Genomic DNA, 20338 nt, shown 5'->3' on the forward strand with positions numbered 1-20338 from the left:
AAAGTCTCAAATTTATGCTGCAAACTTCGTTTTTTAATCTAATCAAATGGAATTGAGATGACCAGCTAAGAAAAAATCTCTAATCCAGAGGGAACTATGTAACGGCCAATTATTTCATGTCTTCTATGAACTAAGAAGAAAGGGGAATCAGACATGTAGACATCCATTCCCAAGAAATAAAGGGCTAATGGCAAATTCCCAAATTTGCCAATGATGGTGTTTTGGCATTATAAGTTTCTATTCATATTGCTCACTTCATCATAGAGGAAACATTGCAAAAAAGTAAACGTTTATGATGATGTTCTGACAGCAGTGATGAAAACCACTTCCATCATAAGATGCAAATGAAACTAATCAGAAGCTTCGATAAAAATCCAAGTGCCACACGGGAGAAATAAACCCATAGATCCTCAATCATTCTGACCTGCACAATGTTTCCACAATTGCCCTTAGTGTTGTTGATCTGGAAGGAGATGAAATCTTCGCCTTCAATGCCAGGACAACGGCGGTCATTGATGCGGACACCTTCCCTTTCAAAGCCCAGTTGAAACAGCTTGCACTTTGAGATGGACACCTCCATTAGGGCAGCTTTGCAGGTCACCTCAGCATCTAGAATATCATGTGTGTCTGTGAGAAGAAGGAAGAGGGTTACCACAGAAACCTCATAGGACATTTCTCATCGGGATCTGCTTGTAGGGCACTCACTGTTTCCATAGGCAGGAGGTTCAATGCAGCCGCACAGTTCCCCATCATTGTCCACATCACAAGTTCTGTTGGGACAATCTGCTCCCATGCAGGGATCTTCAACCACTCCTGCTAAAAAAAGTTAAAAAGGTGGGGGTGGGAAACAGACAAGGGTAACTGATTTATTTTATGTTCCTTTTTTTCGGAGGAGATTTCCATGAAAGATAGAATGCAAAGTCGAAGCAGAAAAAATAATCATCCTGTACTGAAATATTCCCTACCATGTCTTCAAAGGCTTCTTCCCCTGAAAAAAACATCTTCTGTGTCTCTCCAGTGGGGGAAACCTTTATTATGCTAGCAATCAAGGACACATTCATGGTGAAAATCATGGCAAGGAGAAGACTATCCCACACCAAATATGCCCATCTTTTATTCTCTGTTGAGGGGAATGCAATGAAGAAATTGTCTAAAAGAAGGACTAAACTATACTAAGACAAGCTTGCTTACAGCAATTTTCCTTCTCAATCCACTCTGTACTGAGGATCCCAAAGGAGCGACAGGCCTCCCCATATGCTGCTAAGGAGCCACAGAGCTGATACTTCTTCTGATTGTAGCAGCCATCAAGAAAACATGATTCATAAAAAGGCAATGGGTCCAGCAGTCCATAACAAGGCTGGAAGAAACCTTTCATATCAGTGAGCCTGAGGCAGTAGCTGTCACTCTGCAGGATTTGGATTTGAACGTTGTCACAAGCAGCAGCATATTGTGAATACTGGAGCTCATTGCAGCTGGAATCATAAACACAAAAATTACAGAACCAGAAGGAAATAATAATGGTTTGTAAAACCACTATTTTTAACTTAGCATGTGGTTTATACTCTGCCAATGAAATAGTATGTGGGAATAATTTTAAGAGATAGAGAAGAACCATATAGCCAGGGCTATGACTGAGTAAGAGGCAGTTTAGCCCTCAATTGGAATGTGGATGTAGCAGATTTCTCAGAAGGAACCCTGTCTGGACTACCTCACGAGGCTGACATCAATCTTACAAGTCTGAAACCACATTTCTCCCCTGATGTGTTTACAGCCAAGAAATTGGGGACTGTTTCTTCTCTTTCCTGCTGAGGGCTAAGCTGCCTCTTATCTGTTGGTTGCCCTGGCTGTTCTTCCCCATCTCCCAAGCTCATTCCAAATACCATTACAGTTATCTTTGGTTTATTCACTAAACTATTGTTAAACAAAGTATGGCTTCCCACAACATCAGCGTAATCACAGTGTCATGATTTTATATGTTCTTACCATAAATGGTGACACACCCTGGTTAAACTCTACCTTGGACCATCCCTCTGGTAAGCAATTATTTCCAGTACCAGTATGTTTTCATCCATTCCTATTGGCCTCTCAACAGAAAGGACAACAGAGGTTTTGATTGAAGATGACACATGGCCAGCTTTGAGTTACTCTGATGTGGGTCAGCTGCTTAAACTCTAACCTTTCCTAAATGTATGGGTTTTCAGTTCCTGTCTTTTTTTTTTAAATTTTTTATTGAAAATTATTTAAAAATACAGAAAAAAATATAATAATATGGATAGAATTGCAGAGAGTAATATAATACATATAGAGTTTTAAAGTATCAATTTTCGCCTGGAGAAAGTACGAACTTCCATTAAGCTAACTCATCAAAAGAAAGAAAAGCTTGACTAGAAAAAAAAATTCTCAATTGTCATGCAATACTCCTGTAAATATTTACCCACGTTCACATTAAGATTAATATTTTAATAGTTCCTGTCTTTCAATTAACAGCTGTCCAAAGGTCAGTTCTTCAGACACAGAAGTGCCTTTTCAGGTCACTGAACATCATAACTATTTGACAAATCCTTCCTAGCCTTTGAAAGCGTAAATAAAACCTAAACAATTTATGGAAAAGGAACTAGTGATTGGCTTCTCCACATTATTCTCCTAGTTATTGCAAGAGGCCTGGATTCTGTTCCTTCTTTCTCCTAGAGTTGGCAGACTGAGATAGGAGTACCAATGCAACTGTGAGTCTTTCAGTGCCCATCTAAAACTATAACAGAAGCTGGCAGAATTGTTTGCTGCTAAAATTAGCTGGAATTCCAACAATTCTTCACACTGATGTCTCCACCCAACTACCCAAATGGGCCCATGCCTTCATTCTCTGTGCAGTGATTAGTTAAAAGCACATCGTAAACTACTTTTAAATGCGGTCCTGGCAGCCCACAGATGGGACAGTACGTGGCTGATGCAACTAGCAAAATGAATGAGTTCTTCTGGACATATCACTCACTTGGCCCCGTCCGTTACCTCTTCTGCATGCCATTGGTTTTCCAGCTCTGGGCCAGGAACACGCTGCTGACGACTGGCTTCCCTCGCAGGGTGACATAATCATCAGTGTGATCTCCATTAAAATTTCCACAAAGCCCACAAACTTTGTTTTGCAAGCGTTCACTAATGGCAATTTTGATGATGTTGAACCCATTGTAGTGGATCTGGATATCTGGGCTCGTGTCTATGACCAGGAAACCTTCCAGGCTGTAGATTTTGGTTGACAAACCAGTCACAAAAGGAATGCTTACTGATGTCCCATTCACCTAATTATGGAGGTAAAAATACTTTAGTCTGTAAGATGCCCATCCTCCCCCCCCCTTTTTTTTTTAAGCAGAGTAGATTCCCTTCTAAAGCCAAGTTTGGAAGTCTGGCTTTGGGTCATGCATAACCAAAATCCTCCTTTAGTGGCCTGTTTTGCTTTCTTTGCTGGCATCTCAAACGTTGGCAAAGTAATTGGCAAAATTGGGAGGCTACTGACCAGTCCACCCACCCCACACAGGTGGCTGCACCCCAGTCCCAAAGTTTCTTAATGACTCAACACTGTACCTTAATTGTGTTTCGATCGCTGATAAGAATCTGCTCCTCATTAATATAAAAGTAAACTGGTGAAATTACAGTCAAATTGGGATAAGTCCACTTATCAAAATTGATGATGAGCTGGAAGGAGATGTCAGGGAGCTTTTGGCAGATAGTGGAGAGGACGAAGGCGCAGTTGGCAGGGAAGCGGAGGAAGGCGCCATCAAATGTGCGGAAGACCCCTCCTCCTGCAGCAATGCAGTAGGAGCTCTTCATGCTGAAGCAACCCCGGACTCCATTCTGGAGGGCGCACTCCTCATCGGATTTACACTGCCGAGGGTCGCACTGGATCAGGTTTCGTCGAAAGCAACGGCAACGCCGGGTGCAGTCGCTGTTCCAGAAAAGCTGCTTGGGCTGCACAAAAGGGGGGAGGAAAAGGCAGAGACAGGATGCAAACAGCTCTTCCAAGAGTTGAAAGCAACACCTCTATAGCCCCACCAAACACCCTGGAGAATGGAACAAGGATCCAAAGCCCATCTCTGTGGCTCCTGCCCTGTTCTTCTGCTGACAAATATGTCATACATCTACCAAGAGGTGGTCTTGAGGGCCATGTCAGCAGACCTAAGGAATGTACTTCCCAAGTTGTCCTTGTGGCTCAGCACCTCTGGAAAGGTTTAACGTCTGACTAGATGCCATTTCTGTGCTTCCTTGCTGGGGTTGACCTACAGTGACTTTACCTGTCCACGGCATTCTGTGTTTGTTTTGCTGCAGTTTCATTTATTTTATTTTGCTTCTTGCTCTAATGGAGCACTTATTCCAATTTTTTGCCTTGTCCAACAATAACATATTTGCTTATAGCTGGATAGTCTGGTTTATTTTATGATTGTGATTTCTTGGTTTTTTTTTTTTTAATTTGAAGAGAAAGCAGCATTCATGCATGCAAACCTACACGCATATACTTTCTGTGCAGAGAACATTATATTTTAACTCCGCTGCCAAGTCTCTGCTGCTGATTTACAGGACTGATATGAAATAAATGTTCATTCCATTGTGCTGGTGTTTCAATATACAGTTCTTCCTGACCCCACTTAAAGCTTTTTTAGTTAGATAATATAATACGATATATGCAATTCATATACACAAGGAACAATCGCCAACCACAGTGAGCTAAATAGAGTTGTTTTTTATCCTTTTAAGAACCAGACAGTAGTTTAACTACCAATTCATCAAGCTAGCTGTACAGTGGGGCCATGCAGGAACCAGCTGTCTCCTCGAAAATTTTATTTTTCACCAGGAGAGGGAGGCTGTGTAGAGCATTTCTTAGTGGACAGCCTAACATGCTCTCTTGTCAGAAGCTCTAGGCACTTGGCGAATGAAAATCTGTGGGGTTTAGGTCAATATAATTCAAACAAAATCCTAAAATGTCTTTTTTCTATAGGGCAACAGATGTATAATAATACTGGATTTTCAAGATAATAACCCATTTCAATTCCCTATTCAGATACATTCAAACATTCTGTTTTTCATTTGGTGAGAAGCAGCAAACCGATCTAGAAATGGGTCAGATGAGACATGTTCAGCATATCATCTCGTTTCTGATATGCAGTTGTGTGTTCAGCTGCATCACCAGAGAGTGATTTGGAAAGACGTGAGAGAAAAGCTTAGAGCCTTAATTTTACACATTTATTCTTTTCTTCATCCACATTTTGGCTGCTGCAACACGAAAACCTATTTCTGAATTTTTAACGTGCTATAGTTGTTGTAACCCACTATGTGGCCTTGAGAGGTAAGATTAAAAAAAGTTTGAAATCCTAAGACAACCCGTGCTTTAATGCAACCATAAATCACAGTTTAAAGTAATGTTTGAGATCAACCTACTAAAAGCAACATTTCCTAAAATTCACCCCTGCTTAGAGGCCTAATTAATTCTGGCAGACCAAAAGACTTGTGAAAAGTTCCTGACTGTTCTCCCTGGCCTGTTATGCTCATGACCTGTAAAAGGGAGGAAATTCAAAGGTAGAGTTTCCATAGCAACATCTCTGCCCACTCCTCCAAAGGGCAGTGATACCAATAGCCTTTTGACTGCTGAAGTGTAGCTTTGCAGAGCAGGACAAGTTGCATTCCATTCTTTCATTATCAGATTTATAGCATAATGGAGAGCAAAGACTCGGACTCATCACATAAATCCAGCTACTATTTTTCCTTTTACTTGGGAAGTAAAAAGCCAAGTAGAGGAAAGTAGAAAGATTCTATCTACTTTAATGATTCCTCACAGTGACTTTATCCAACTGTTGGATGGCAACAGCCAATGTTTTTTCTTAAACTTTGTTATTTCGAAGAGGCAGGAAACTAAAGGCTGCTTCTAAGAAACCTACTTATTCCTTGGCAATGTTTCTAAGCTGTCTTGTATCATTTAGCATTTCACAAATAAAGGGATATGCCAAATAACTACTTTATTTGGTCAGATTGCTATACTTGTGTTACTGGCTCATTGTTGCCTTGCTTGGATTAGCAGCGTCCTTGATACGATGCAATAAATGCATCAATGCAGGGATGAAATCCAGCAGGTTCTAACAGGTTCTGGAGAGCCGGTAGTGGACATTTTGAATAGTTTGGAGAACCGGCAAACACCACCTCTGGCTGGCCCTAGAGTGGAGTGGGAATGAGGATTTTGCAATATCCTTTCCATGCCACACCCACCAAGCCATGCTCACAGAACCGGTAGTAAAAAAATTTGGATTTCACCACTGCATCAATGCTATACTGGAAAACATAAAAAATGCAGAGTTTTGGTTAGAATAGGTATACAAATAAATATTTTAGGATAGAAAAATGTGCATATTGGGCAAAACTATACACATAAATAAGCCGAAGCAAAAGATGAAGAGGAGGAGAAGACAGGGTAGTGGAGGAAAAGCCTTATGAATGAAACTGTGGAAAACTGACAAGGATTATTGATTGATTCCCTAGTAGATATAAGACAAGGTAAATAATTTACTGGGAGAAGAATCAAGAAATATCAACTTGTCCCATTGAAAAATAATCACTAGATTGATGACTAACTCAAAAATAACATTTAATATCCCCCATGTCAAAATAAAACCTACTCACAACCATTTTTCACCTTGATTAATCTTCTTTGTCTCTCATTTATTAGTTTCCCTCTGCAAATGAAATGTCTTTTCTATGAATTTATGGCTTCTCCTTCTCTAATCTGCGAGAGTAAATTCTGAGGAATCAGAAATCAGTAAATGACAGGGAAGGATCTCCTCTGGGGTCCAGCAAGGGATGCTGAGAACATGACAAAGCTACTACCTTCTCATATTTCCCCCTCTCCCTTGGGGAAAAAAAAAGGCTGAAAGTATCACCCCATTGTTGAGAGTTGATGTCACTGCATTGTGAGGATGAAACTGATGCTAAACTGATACTGTGTCCTTCATAGAAGTACATCGCTAAAAGGAACATCCAGTGTAATATTCCACAATTGTCCTTTTTTTGAGATCGCTCAAGGGAGGCTGAACCTGGCAGCAATATTGACTGGCAATGTAGAGGAAGGGGGGGGATCACAGTCTTTGAAGATTATCTGCAGAAAACAGCCCCATGAACCAATTCCCCAAAGAACTGTGTTTACTTTCCCCCAAAGTCAACCTATTATGGAGCATTCTTGTTGAAATCATAGGCCAACAACATTCCATATCTCTCTTCTCTGCTTTCTTCCTATATAGAACCTATTTGCTATGCAATCCCACAGGCAGTTTAAACCAGAAAAACACTATAATTTGCACAAATTCTACAAGGCTTCTTCTCTTCTCTTTTTTCGCTCATTGTGGTTATTGTTGTTTGGATGAATATAGATGAGGACGGCTCCTTCCATACGACGGAGCGAGCTTCCTGATTTGGATGCTAAAGGTCACAAGAAACAAGAGATGATGGTGTAAAAGCAAACTTATTCTTATTTCTCCTGGGGGAAAAAAAAACCAGAGCACCAGAAAAGAGCAGCCACTAAGCTACACAGATTTACAGCTGCCTGTTTAGAAATGCATCGTTACCAAGCAAAGAAAGCTTAGAGGAGAATTTCACATAGTGAGTTCCTTTTTTAACTCAAACAAAAATAGCTCTTTTGTATATTCTTGTTGCAATCTTTATGGACCATATCTATTGCAATAATAGGAAGAATTTGTGTAGATTGTACACCCATACTCTTTTAAAACTCGTAATGGATGCTACTCGGGACAGGCGACCGAAAAATTGTTCTCTCTCTCAATGTATTCAGGACATGAAATCCTTATTCTGAGACTGATTCTATTTAAAGGTTTATTTGGCTGACGTTCTTCCAGCACCTCACTGACAATATTGTCTTTTAGACTAAAAGAAATGAGACCAAGTTTGAAAGTCACACTGGACCAAATCAATGTTACTATTGAATTCCAGCCGTGCCTGATCCAGAAAACATCCTACTCCAGGAGTCTGGAACAAACCACAATGATGCCAGAATGATAACACATAGACACTCGTCATAGCATTGCTACAGATTCACCACCATTGCATATTTGCATCTCAGTGACTGATGAAATGCTTAATACTGAACCATGGCATTTGTGCGAAGCTGTTGTCCCTTATCGGACACCCTCGTCCCACCTCTTCTCTGCTTTGGCAACACTATCTCCCAGGCCTCCAGTGGCTGACTCAGAAAATCCTCACAGCCCAAGACCCCATTTTGACATCCTGGGCTTACCTCATAATATTTGCCATCTGAGTAACAGCCGCAGTTGTGAGGAAGAATGCAGCTTTTGCCATTGAGGACGTAGCCTGGATCGCACTGACACCCTTCCACGCAATAATGGTTGCAGTCACTTTTCAGCCGGATGGCGGCACAACGAGGCTGGCAGACGCTCACGCAGCTTTCGTAGTGGCTGTTGGGAGGGCAGCTGACCGCTGGAATGTAAGGGACCAAGCTTCTTAACATGGGTGCATCTCAGTCTGCAAGTCATCTATTAACATGGTGAAGCTATATACCTCTCTAGGACATAATAGACCTAAGTCTATTAAATCCAGAGGAACATCTTGGTTAGGGCAATTGAGAGTCTTAACAGCCATCTATCCAAGCTAAATTAGGAAAAGCATACTTACTGGCACTTACAACTGATGGGCAAAGATTCCTCTGGACCTGGAGAGCTAAGAATGAGCAACTAGAATTGTCCGTGGTTTAGTAAAAGTTGGCCCACTATGTAGAAACTAAGCCTGAACAGGAAAGATGGTCTTTGGTTTGGAGATAATGTCTCCAAACCTATGAGGCGTTTCTCAGAGAGTTAGTTGCAATATGAAGGAGTTGTCCATGCTGACTGCCCTCACTGTCCTCCTGTGGCAGACCTGAGGTCAAATCCTGCCTCTGGAGGGAGATGTTTACTCTCCAGTTCATCAACCCCAGGGATTAAAAAAGGAGAGAGAAAGAGACCTTGGTAGCAAAGGTTCAACTACTCATACTCTTTTTTCGAAACCGCCTCTCAAAGCCAAAATAATTCCACTGTGTTTGAACAAGGAATTTCTGAGCTGTATCAAAACCAAAGCCTCTGTCCAGAAACAACAGCTGGAAAGTAGAAATCCTTGCACGCTTGAGTGCCCCATTGCTCTCAAAACATCACTGCGGCTTTCTCAAAAACGTGTTCCTTTTCTCTGTCCAAAGAGACAATCTGAAGAACATCCCAGCCTTCCGAAGGGCCAAGACGAAAGTCGAGAAATGCCTAATTTTCAAAGCTTTTCTCTTCCGCCCGCCTCCATTTTTCTCAGGGCTGTTAATGAATCCTCTAGTGGAAGGAGCAAGGATGATGGAAGCTGTCAATTTGCAGACCGAAAAAGATCCTAATTTAATTTGTAAATCTGATTACTGAGGAAAACAAGTTTTCAATGGATTTGCCAAACGGTCGGCCTGCCTGAGATGCTTTGCGTCTTCTTTTATGAGACGAATAATTGAACAAAACATGGTCACTTATTGACAGGGGAGGCTCTTTGCAACAATTGCATGCACTTTCCCTTCACTTACGTAAACTAATAACATTTGCATTTGACAAATGAAGAATGACTGCCTTGAGAAGATGACCAGAAACCTATCATCGGAAAATAAACAGAACTCCTAATGATAAAAGAAATCTTATTTTAAAATGGAGAGGAGGAGGAGGAGGAGGAGAAGGAGAAGGAGAAGAGAAGGAGGAGGAGGAGGAGGAGGAGGAGAAGAAGAGGAGGAGGAGGAGGAGGAGGAGGAGGAGGAGGAGGAGGAGGAGGAGGAGAAGGAGAAGGAGAAGGAGAAGGAGAAGAAAGATATACTCACAGCATGAAGTGAAGTTCCTCCAGCCAGTGACTGCTATCCCCTGGGTTTGGCAAGTGCTGGCATAATTTTGCAGCCAGCTGCAAGCTGTCTGCACTGCTCCACCATCAATGCAGGTATCAAATAAGCAGTTCTTGTAGAAGAAGGCCGGGTTGACCTTACTGTGGCACCTGGAGAAGACACCGCTCTTGCTAGGAATCAAACTGCACAGCTGCTGAGGCTTCCAGAAACCTTCTACCTTACGACAGGTTGGGCACCTATCGCCACAGCCAGCCTGGCAAAAGGGGTCCCGCTTGGCCCAGCTGTGGCCAAACTCATTAATGCTGGAGACCACAAGGCCACCAGAGGTCCGAAGATCATCCTCCGGGTTGCCGTTGTATCTCCCGCAAAGGCCGTAGGTGCTATTTTGGAGGCTCCGTGGAATTGTGATGGAGAGGAAGGTCCTCCAGTCATAGACCACCTTCAGCCCAAAATCAGTCTCTATAATGATGTGGAAGCCGAAGGTGAATATGTTGACCTTCCCTTGGCCCAGCTTCAAAGGCAGGTAAAGACGCTCCTTGTTGATCTGCGAAAAGATGCAAGGAAAGTCAGTGAAAGAGGGAAGTTGAAGGAGGCACGCTTTGAAGAAAAACCATCTGACTTAGGAAATCCAGGTTTACATCCTCACTCCACGTGAGAAGCTTACTGCATATTTTTGGCAAGATCTCCATATCTCTGCAGGATTTTCTTATACTCGGGTTAAAAATCCAGCTCAGTCTGCAGCACTTGGACACTTAGCGAGATCCTGGACAACCAAGCAAGATCAGACCTGATTAATACTGAGAAGAAATGCCACTGGGAAAGCCAAGACTAGACAGGAAAGTTAAAAAGAAAGCCCACTAAGAGATAATAACCAACAGAAAATTAAACATACATAGACTTGATCAAGAGGAGGACATAACGTCCAATTCAACCTGATGGACTTTCTACTGTCAGGGTTCCGACTGATGCCCTAATAAAAGCAGGAGCCTCAAGCCAGTTTTCAAGGAAAATCCAGTTATTTATTAGGAGCGTGTAGGCACCAGGGGACGGTTACACTTACCTTTACTATCGGTTCGCAGCGGGAGCGTGTGCGCTTCTGCACATGCTCAGAAGGTTCTGTGCTAGCGCAGATCACCCATGATGATGTCATGGCGGGTGGGCGGAGCCTCCCGCCGGTTTTACTACCGGTTCTATAGAACTGGACCGAACCAGGAGCAACCCACCACTGGTCAGCACGGACCTAGTGAAGACAGCTCTGACCCCATTCAATTCCCGCCTTGCCTCTGACTCTGTTTCCCCCTCCCTCCAAAGTGTGTCATCAGTCACATTCCCCAAAGAAGCAATTTTGTGAGTCGTAGAAGTCATTCCCCTCCGGCCATTACTGGTTTCTGTGGAGATGGCCTTGATTTTGGCTGGCTAGGATGTGTGTTGTTTTGACTGAGGTGCAAATTCCTCAATGCAGCTACGAGGCTCAATTCCCCATCCCCCCCTGCCTATGGCAACTCAGGAGCAGGTTAGGGAAGCTTCGCGAGTTGGCATCCACCTTCCCACATTAAACCCTAAAATTAACTGATTTGGGGTGGTCTCAACCTCTTATCCAGATTAAGACAATGGAGGAAAGAACTCTCTATTGACTTACAAGCACAGTATGCTTGTAGGCTCGATGGATCACAATGCTGTAGCTGAAAACTTCGACTTCCACCTGCTTCACCCACAAAGCCAGGGAAGGATCCCGATCCTCATTCTTGGCAACAACTGTAAACTCAGGGAAAGTATCTGACCTCTCGGACCTCTGGCGGTCAATGGTGGTGCAGAGGACCAAAGGACAACTGCTCTGAAAATCAAACGCAAATCCATCGAAGGTCAAGTAATGGCTGTAGCCGGAAATGATGCAGGAGGCATCTGTGCGGGCCTGGCAATAATATAGGCCGCTCTCCTCCAGGCAGTATTCATCCTCTTTGCAAGGGAGGTTCTCACAGCGCACACTGTTGTCAGAGCCATTGCAGTAGCAGAAGTACTGACAGTCGATGTCCATCCAGAAGGACTGGTTGGTGGAGAGCTGGTGGCCCTCAAAACTGCAGCCGCAGTCGCTACGGAGAATGCACTGGGTGCCCCGGAGGACAAAGCCTTTGTCGCACTGGCAACCCTCCACACAACTGTCCAGGCACACGGGCCCCATGCTCAGGGTGTCACAGGATTCAGAGCAGGACATGCATTCCTCAAAGTGACTGTTCTCAGGACAAGCAAGAGCTGGAAGAAAAGGAAGAGAGTCAGTGGTCAGACAGAAGCCATCTTCTGCATCAGGCAGTCGCCGCTTTGACCTGAGTCCAGCTGGGGCGTTTACAGAGATATCTCAAGACGGTAGCCATTTGCACAAATCAAAGCTCTGTCCTTATTTTGCACAACAGGGTTAAAAAGAGTTAGGTGCTTGGTCAGGAAGTCCCAAACTACCATCTTGACATCTGCCACAGACACCTCTAGAATCAGGAGAACTCATTGTATGGGTGCTATTCAGCAGGTTCTGACAGGTTCTGGAGAACCGGTAGCGGAAATTTTGAGTAGTTCAGAGAACCGGCAAATACCACCTCTGGCTGGCCCCAGAGTGGGGTGGGAATGGAGATTTTGCAATATCCTTCCCCTGGAGTGGGGAGGGAATGGAGATTTTGCAATATCCTTCCCCTGGAGTGAGGAGGGAATGGAGATTTTGCAATATCCTTCCCCTGGTGTGAGGAGGGAATGGAGATTTTGCAATATCCTTCCCCTGGTGTAGGGAGGGAATGGAGATTATGCAGTATCCTTCCCCTGCCATGCCCACCAAGCCACGCCCACAGAACTGGTAGTAAAAAAATTTGAATTCCACCACTAACCCATACGTAACCCCTCATCCTATACAGAGGTTGGGAGGAAGGGTGATCGTATCAGATTCCAACTCAACCACTATAGATGGTTGTGAAATGAACGATTTGATCTTTATAGAGAAGGACTTCCACGAAGTGAAAAGAAGGATTGATTGTTACACATTATTCTTTCCCTTAAAATTATTACATCTCTGAATAGCAGGGAGACGGAGGGAGGGAGTTTTATTATTTATCCTTACAATGTGAGACCTGCTGGCATGATTTTTTTTAAAAAAATCAGCTTGCTTTTTTATTGGTTTATCGAATACTTATTCAAACAGCTGAAAGGCGTTTTAGTTTTTTCTTAATCCTGCCCTGTGAGTGAATTACTCTTCTCTCATTGATTACACATTGTATTTCATTACACTGCCTTCACCTCTATGAAATTTCCTTTCAGCTTTAAATTTGCACTGTGATTGCTTTATTTTTTCATTGCTTATCCATAAACATTTAAATTACATTTACAACCATGAGGCTCACCCTTTGTTACCAACAAAGTTTCCTTCCACTAAAGTATAAATTTAAACCCAGCTGTCAGGTGCAAAGAACAGAGAAAGTCACTGACTCTATGATGGACTTTTATGGACCATTGCGAGATGCACAATGAGGATTTTGTGCTGATCTAGAAAGTTTCTTCTTACATAGATTTCTGGGGTGGGAGGAAGCAAATTTTTGCACATCCCATTCTAAGAGTCCCTAATTAAACAATCACTTAATGTGCCTCTTGCTTACATTTTCTTCAGCTTAATTCAGTTTCCATACTTATTTCTGTTTTTGCGAGATGTTATTTTAAATCTTTCCTTTAAATTATGATATTTGTATTATTGGCCGCAAAAAATATTATCCCAGCTGATCAAAACAATGTATTCTTCCTTCTCACATTTTAGTTATCCTCTGTCATTACTCCTTAAATCCTTAGAGCCTGGTGGCGCAGTGGACTAAATTGCTGCTGTTAAAGTAGTACTTAGCTGCCAGCTGCCTGCAATTACTGCAAGTTCAATTCTCATCAGGCTCAAGGTTGACTCAGCCTTCCATCCTTTCGAGGCAGGTAAAATGAGGTCCCGGTTTGTGGGGGCAATAAGATGACTTTGTATAAAATAGAACACCGCTCAGGGGGGGCCAAAAAGCCCTACTAAGCAGGTATATACAAAAATATGAAGGCTATTGCTTAATGCATTGTAAGCTGCCCTGAGTCTCTGGAGAAGGGCAGCATATATAAATCGAACTAATAAATAAATAAATGAATAAATAATAAATCCCATATTCCTTGATTCCTGCATTCTGCATCAGGAATGTCTGCATATGTGTGACTTCCTTGTCTTTAGTAAAGCGACTTATTTAGCACTACACTCGCCCCTCCCGAAGTTTTTTGCGTTGACGACTTCCTGAATATGAAATTATGTTTTTGAAGAAATGGAGACTTATAGCCATTTCCCGAAATCGGACAGCATGAAATATTGTCTCTTGGGTCAAAGACCACCATTCTAAGGACTGACTGTAAACTTTTATATACCCAACCAAGTTTTTTTTTTTCCTAAGATTATCTTTCTAACCTCCATTAATGACTTCACAAACCAGCAGTGAAATCCCACTGGTTCTATCCGGCTCGCCGAACTGGTAGCGCCAGCGGCAGGAGGCTCTGCCCACGCACCGGGATCATTACATCCCGTTTTTTAACCATCTCAAATCGGTAGCGAAGGTAAGTGGATTTCACCGCTGTCACAAACCTCAGAAGAGCTTTCTGAGTATAAGACTAAGAAAATTCCCACCAATACCCAGAAATCTTTTAGTGGATTCAGTCCTAACCTATATAAGTGTTGGCGAACCTTTTCGGCACCGAGTATCGAAAAGGGGGGCTTGTGCGCGTGCCAGAAACCGGAAGACCAGGTGGCTGGCATGCATGGGTGTGCTGGAAACCAGAAGATCATCTTCCTGGTGCGGGCATTTGCACCAGGAGGCTTCTCTTTCAGTTTCTGGCACTCCCGCGGGCGTGAAGACCACCTGGCCGGCACGCCAGAACCTGGAAGAGCAATGGGTGATGGCTCGCATACCTGGAGAGATGGCTCTGTGTGCCACTTCCAGCATGCATGCCATAGATTCGCCAACACGGCTATATAACATGGGAATCCCATTAGGCTGAGAATGATGATCGTTGTTATTTAATAGCATTGAAATCTTAGGGCCTTTTTGACCTAAAAGTTCCATGATGTTGACCAATACTTAAACAACTTAACTTCCTACGGGAAACAAAATGAAGATAGGTATCTCCCCCACTTCCCAACTTACGGCAAAAGGTTAAGCTTCTCCACTGGCCAATGTCCACTTCTGCATTCTTACATGCGCTGGCATAGCGAGCTACCGAGTCGCAGAGCTCTGACTCATTTCCTCCACTTTGGCACAGACGGAAAATGCAGGTCCTGTAATATGTGGACACGTTCACCACAGAGTGGCACTCCAGGAACGAGCTGTTGGTGGGGTCATTGATGACTCCGCATTTGGAGCGGCTGCGGTAGTCTTTCAGAAGCTCTGAATCATTGTTGCAGGCCTTGAGGAGGTCACCGCATTCCCCGTTGCAAATCTCGTTGAAGGTTGTCCAGCTGTCCAGGAAAACCACCAGGTTATCTGTGCATTTCCCATTGGGAAAGCAGAATTCATCACTGCTGTTTCCATTGAAATAGCCACAAAGGCCTCCAGTACAGTTGAAATACGTGGTGGAGAGACGTATCTCCAAGATACCCAAGTCTGAATAGTGGATATGGATGAGTCCATCCAATTCAACAACCGTCCCATTTTTACTCCGGTAGATTTCTAGTTGCCCAGAAGGGTGGAAATACGGAAGCTCAGTTTCATATCCATTCACCTGCAAAGGAAAAAGGGGGAAAGAGGAGGCAACAAATGAATGAAGAAACTAAAGAATTTCACAGTATCTTCCTGTTCTTCCTTTGATTAGTGAGGCATCAGCAGATTTGAGCAATGGAAGTCAACAAGAAGGCACACTTTGTATGGAGATAAATTGTATGTCTACAGCTGAAGTTACTTACCTACCAAATGTAAGCTAAACGGCATTTAAATTTGGGCTACCCAGAAACAATACATTTTTTTAAGAGAGAAGATTTTGGGAATCTAAAAAGGGTTTCCACATTATATAGCAACTTTCCATTAAATGTAAGAGTAAGTGCCAACTTTTCTCATTTCTGAAATAAAAAGATTTACATAGCAGATGACTATTCAAACCCATCCTGAAGATGAAACTCAAATACTTTGGTCACCTAATGAGAAGGAAGGACTCACTGGAGAAGAGCCTAATGCTGGGAACGATTGAGGGCAAAAGAAGAAGGGGACGGCAGAGAACGAGGTGGCTGGATGGAGTCACTGAAGCAGTCGGTGTAAGCTTCAATGGACTCCAGAGGATGCTAGAGGACAGGAAGGCCTGGAGGAACCTTGTCCATGGGGTCGCGATGGGTTGGACACAACTTTGCAACTAACAACAACAACAAAACATTCAAACCCAGCTTGGCCTTCGGTGCTTGTATATTTTAAGCAGACTTAAAACAGCTTTTTATCATCACAAAACGCCCATGGTTCTATTTCAGAATGCTGCTTCTAGAACCTAGGAACGGAAGTCCCAATTTATGTGGAGATCACTGGATTGGGATGATGGATCTGTACGGATTTCTCTACCTCAAAGGAATTAACAAGCTCTTCTTGGAAGCCAAGCTTTGCCTTCAGCTCGTGCTGTTATCCCAGAGTGACAGTACTAGATTTGTGATACTCGGGAAAACTTCCGACATCAGTCATTCAAAAAGAAAATACAAGGCCCCCAACCCAAGAAAGCGACACTTGATTTGATAGACATATGAGAGAAGCAACAGTTGTTGTAGAAGTAGACTTACTGAAAAGAACAGAAAACACAACTGACGTGGGTGGAAGACACACACACATAAAATAGATCTTGACAATTACAGCAAATACAATCCAAGGTTGTTGGTTTCATTTCTTCTTACAATGAAATGTCATCATGAGATTGGCAAGAGGTGACAACAGAATAGAAAACATCTTTCCTCTGCTTTCGAATCACCGCTATGTTCATACATGCAAAGAGACAGCAGGAGCCGCGTTCCGCAGTCCTGCCAGTGTGGAAAATATATTTAAAATAAACTGTCAGATGCTTCCTTTTTCTAAAGCGCTTCTATCCACCCGGTGGCAGTGTCACCTACGAGAAGGCTGGGAAGCAACATTTCTACAGGGCTGCACATTTAGAAGAGGAGAACTGAGTTTCTTGAAAGGTTGCAAAACCAAGGAAAGCAATCTTATCTCACGGTTTTGTTTTTTCCAATGGAGGGGAACCGTTGGTTTGCCCAAGGAATCAAGAAATCTACACTACCGTTATTGACTAGAGACAAAATTTGTAAGACGAGGAGTGGGCAATCATGAATTTATATTAAACAAATTGCACATCGTTCCATTTTTTTTTCCCAAAAAGAAAAGGCAATTCCATCAATTTTAGGGGAACTCTATATTGATGTTGACTCAGCTGCTGATAAGAATAGCCATCTAGATTCCAGTAGGGCAATCACGTATGATTACACCCATTTACCTGTATCAAAGAATTGAGGCCTTTGAACTCTGGTGCTGGAGAAGACTCCTGAGAGTCCCTTGGACTGCAAGGCGATCCAACCGGTCAGTCCTAGAGGACATCAATCCTGATTGCTCTTTAGAAGGCCAGTTTCTGAAGAGGAAACTTAAATACTTTGGCCACCTAATGAGAAGGAAGGACTCACTGGAGAAGAGCCTAATGATGGGAAGGATTGAGGGCAAAAAAAGAAGGGGACAACAGAGAATGAGGTGGCTGGATGGAGTCACTGAAGCAGTTGGCGTGAGCTTCAATGGACTCCAGAGGATGGTAGAGGACAGGAAGGCCTGGAGGAACGTCGTCCATGCGATCGTGATGGGTTGGACACGACTTCGCAATTAACAACAACACCACCTGTATTGTATTATATCAGAAATTCTGCACCACGGGACCATTATCCACATGCTTGGATATCCAAAACATACAGAGAAAGCAGAGAGAGGTAGCCCAAGTCCTCTATCCAACTCCATCACTTTTCTCAAGAAGGTGATGACAGTCTGCAGTGAAGCTATGTGGTATGTTTGCCTGAGCCTGGCTACAGTTCCTCATGATTGGAAATCTCACAACGTTCAGGATTTCCATGGTGAACACAACCGTTCTTCCAATTCTGTCAACTTAATTACAATTTATTATGGATCTTACACATCAAGCTCCCGCGCTGTGCATTACGAGAAGCTCTATATCTCTTAAGAGAGATCAAACTTAATCTTCCTGTACTGTAATTGCATGAATGCAATTCGCAGGCCATGAGAACATAAATTGCCCCCTGCTGGATTGGACCCCTGGCCTGACTAATCCGAAAGTCCGTACGCATAATCGTCAACCAACTGCACAAGGAAGCCTGCTAAGCTTCCAACAGATGGCCTTCAGAGACAGTCCACCACCATCAAGTCTAATAGTTATTGATCCCATCAGGTCTGGCACTATTTTGTTGGCTACGTAAATAGAAGCTGTCTAGTCAATGAGATGGCTTCAGGCTACAAGGAGAGTTTAATTCTTTCTTTATTACATGCCAAGCTAACGTTCCTCAATTTGAGTGTTGTTTTTTTTTTTGTCAGGGCAACCTGGTTTACCCAATTATGGGACAGAACATTCTGCTTCCGTTTTCAGCCCCAATCCAGGAATTTTCGCAGGCAGTCGCTTTCGCGGCAAACTATTTTTGTGTTGAATTTATGATTTGCCGACAACGAAATAAAGGGAGACTAGTATGGCTCTATTTATTTAGCTCTCATCAGCTAGCCCAGGGGTGTCAAACTCACGGCCCGAGGGCTGGATCCAGTCCGTAGGGTACTTAGATCTGGCCAGTGGTGAAATCCATTTCTTTTACTACCGGTTCTGTGGTGGGCTTGGTGGGCATGGTGTGGCTTTGTGGGCGTGGCAGAAGGATACTGCAAAATCTCCATTCCCACCCCACTCCTGGGGGAAGGATACTGCAAAATCTCCATTCCCACCCCACTCCTGGGGGAAGGATACTGCAAAATCCCCATCCCCTCCCCACTCCAGGGGAAGGATACTGCAAAATCCCCATCCTCTCCCCACTCCTGGGGGAAGGATACTGCAAAATCCCCATTCCCACCCCACTCCAGGGGAAGGATACTGCAAAATCCCCATTCCCTCCCCACTCCTGGGGGAAGGATATTGCAAAATCTCCATTCCCACCCCACTCCTGGGGGAAGGATACTGCAAAATCCCCATCCCCTCCCCACTCCAGGGGAAGGATACTGCAAAATCCCCATTCCCACCCCACTCCAGGGGAAGGATACTGCAAAATTCCCATTCCCTCCCCACTCCAGGGGAGGAATACTGCAAAATCCCCATTCCCTCCCCACTCCTGGGGGAAGGATATTGCAAAATCCCCATTCCCACCCCACTTTGGGACCAGCCAGAGGTGGTATTTGCCGAATCTCTGAACTCCTCAAAATTTCCGCTTCCGGTTTTCCAGAACCTGTTAGAACCTGCTGGATTTCACCCCTGGGTGGGAGTGAAGCAAAGCTGTAAAAAAAAAACAACCCCACAGATGTTTTGTCTGTCAAAGAATCTCACATTTGGGGAAAGCCGTGAAGCAAAGACATCTTTTAACTTGAAGGCACAAGCAATTATTTCAATGGTCAGCAAGGGCAGAACCAAATGGAGGCTGTTTGATCATGTCTCTAAACTCTTCCTGCGTCTTCCATGACGAGCATAAAAACTGACAGGCAAATGCCTGGTGAGATGAAAATGTCAGCACCAGATACAGCTAATGAGACATCTGAACATATGTGAAGCTTTGCCACTGCAGACGTTAAAAAAAAAAAAAAGAGGAAGCACGAGGAATTTTCACTGGAGTTAAAGAAGCACAGGTAGCAGACAAAGCAAAGGACAACAGAATACCTCATTTGACCATGAAACATCCTCCCCACATAATTCTCTCCCAAAATTTGATTCCTCCGTTAGTGCTTCGTCTTCTGAGTTCATTTGATAGTCACCTCCCTCCTATCTGTTGGTTTACACCAACTGTCCTCTAGACTTTCCCAACTGGGGGAAAAAAGGTAACCCTAGTCGGCCTCCTGCACCACGGTGTGTATGGGGGGGGGGAGTATTTTTGCCCTCCCTGGGCTCCGGAGGCTTTTTTCGAGCCTCCGGGAGGGCGAAAATGGCCTCCCCAGGCCCCAGACGCCCTCTGGAGGCCCGTTTCCGGCCTTCCCGAACTTCCAGTAGGCCCATTTTTCACCCTCCCTGAGCCTTCCCACTTGCCCTGCATTTACCTGCATCCAAAATGGGCCGTGTGGGGACTCCTGGGAGGGGAGGGGCAGGGTGGGCAGGGCCAGCCAGGAGTGGGATTTGGGGGTTCTCCAAACTGCACAGAAACTTAGCTAGAGGTTCTCCCAAACCCCTGCGAACCCCCAACAGCCCCACCCCTGTATATTGGCCAGTTTCAGT

General features: G+C 43.8%; 1 protein-coding gene across 1 annotated transcript in view; it reads right to left on the bottom strand.

Moving 5' to 3' along the window:
- Positions 1-20338, bottom strand: part of TECTA (tectorin alpha) — a 57648-nt gene that overhangs the window by 2425 nt on the left and 34885 nt on the right. The window contains exons 9-17 of the mRNA XM_034430496.3: positions 15073-15646; positions 11529-12139; positions 9872-10433; positions 8282-8481; positions 3577-3960; positions 3007-3293; positions 1192-1472; positions 706-816; positions 425-627 (exon numbers count right to left, since the gene is read on the bottom strand). Coding sequence (XP_034286387.3) covers positions 425-627; positions 706-816; positions 1192-1472; positions 3007-3293; positions 3577-3960; positions 8282-8481; positions 9872-10433; positions 11529-12139; positions 15073-15646 — 3213 coding nt within the window. The remainder of the gene's footprint in view (positions 1-424; positions 628-705; positions 817-1191; positions 1473-3006; positions 3294-3576; positions 3961-8281; positions 8482-9871; positions 10434-11528; positions 12140-15072; positions 15647-20338) is intronic.

This window comes from Pantherophis guttatus, chromosome 9, assembly GCF_059756535.1.
Source record: "Pantherophis guttatus breed Tessera chromosome 9, ASM5975653v1, whole genome shotgun sequence".
Lineage (NCBI taxonomy): Eukaryota > Metazoa > Chordata > Lepidosauria > Squamata > Colubridae > Pantherophis > Pantherophis guttatus.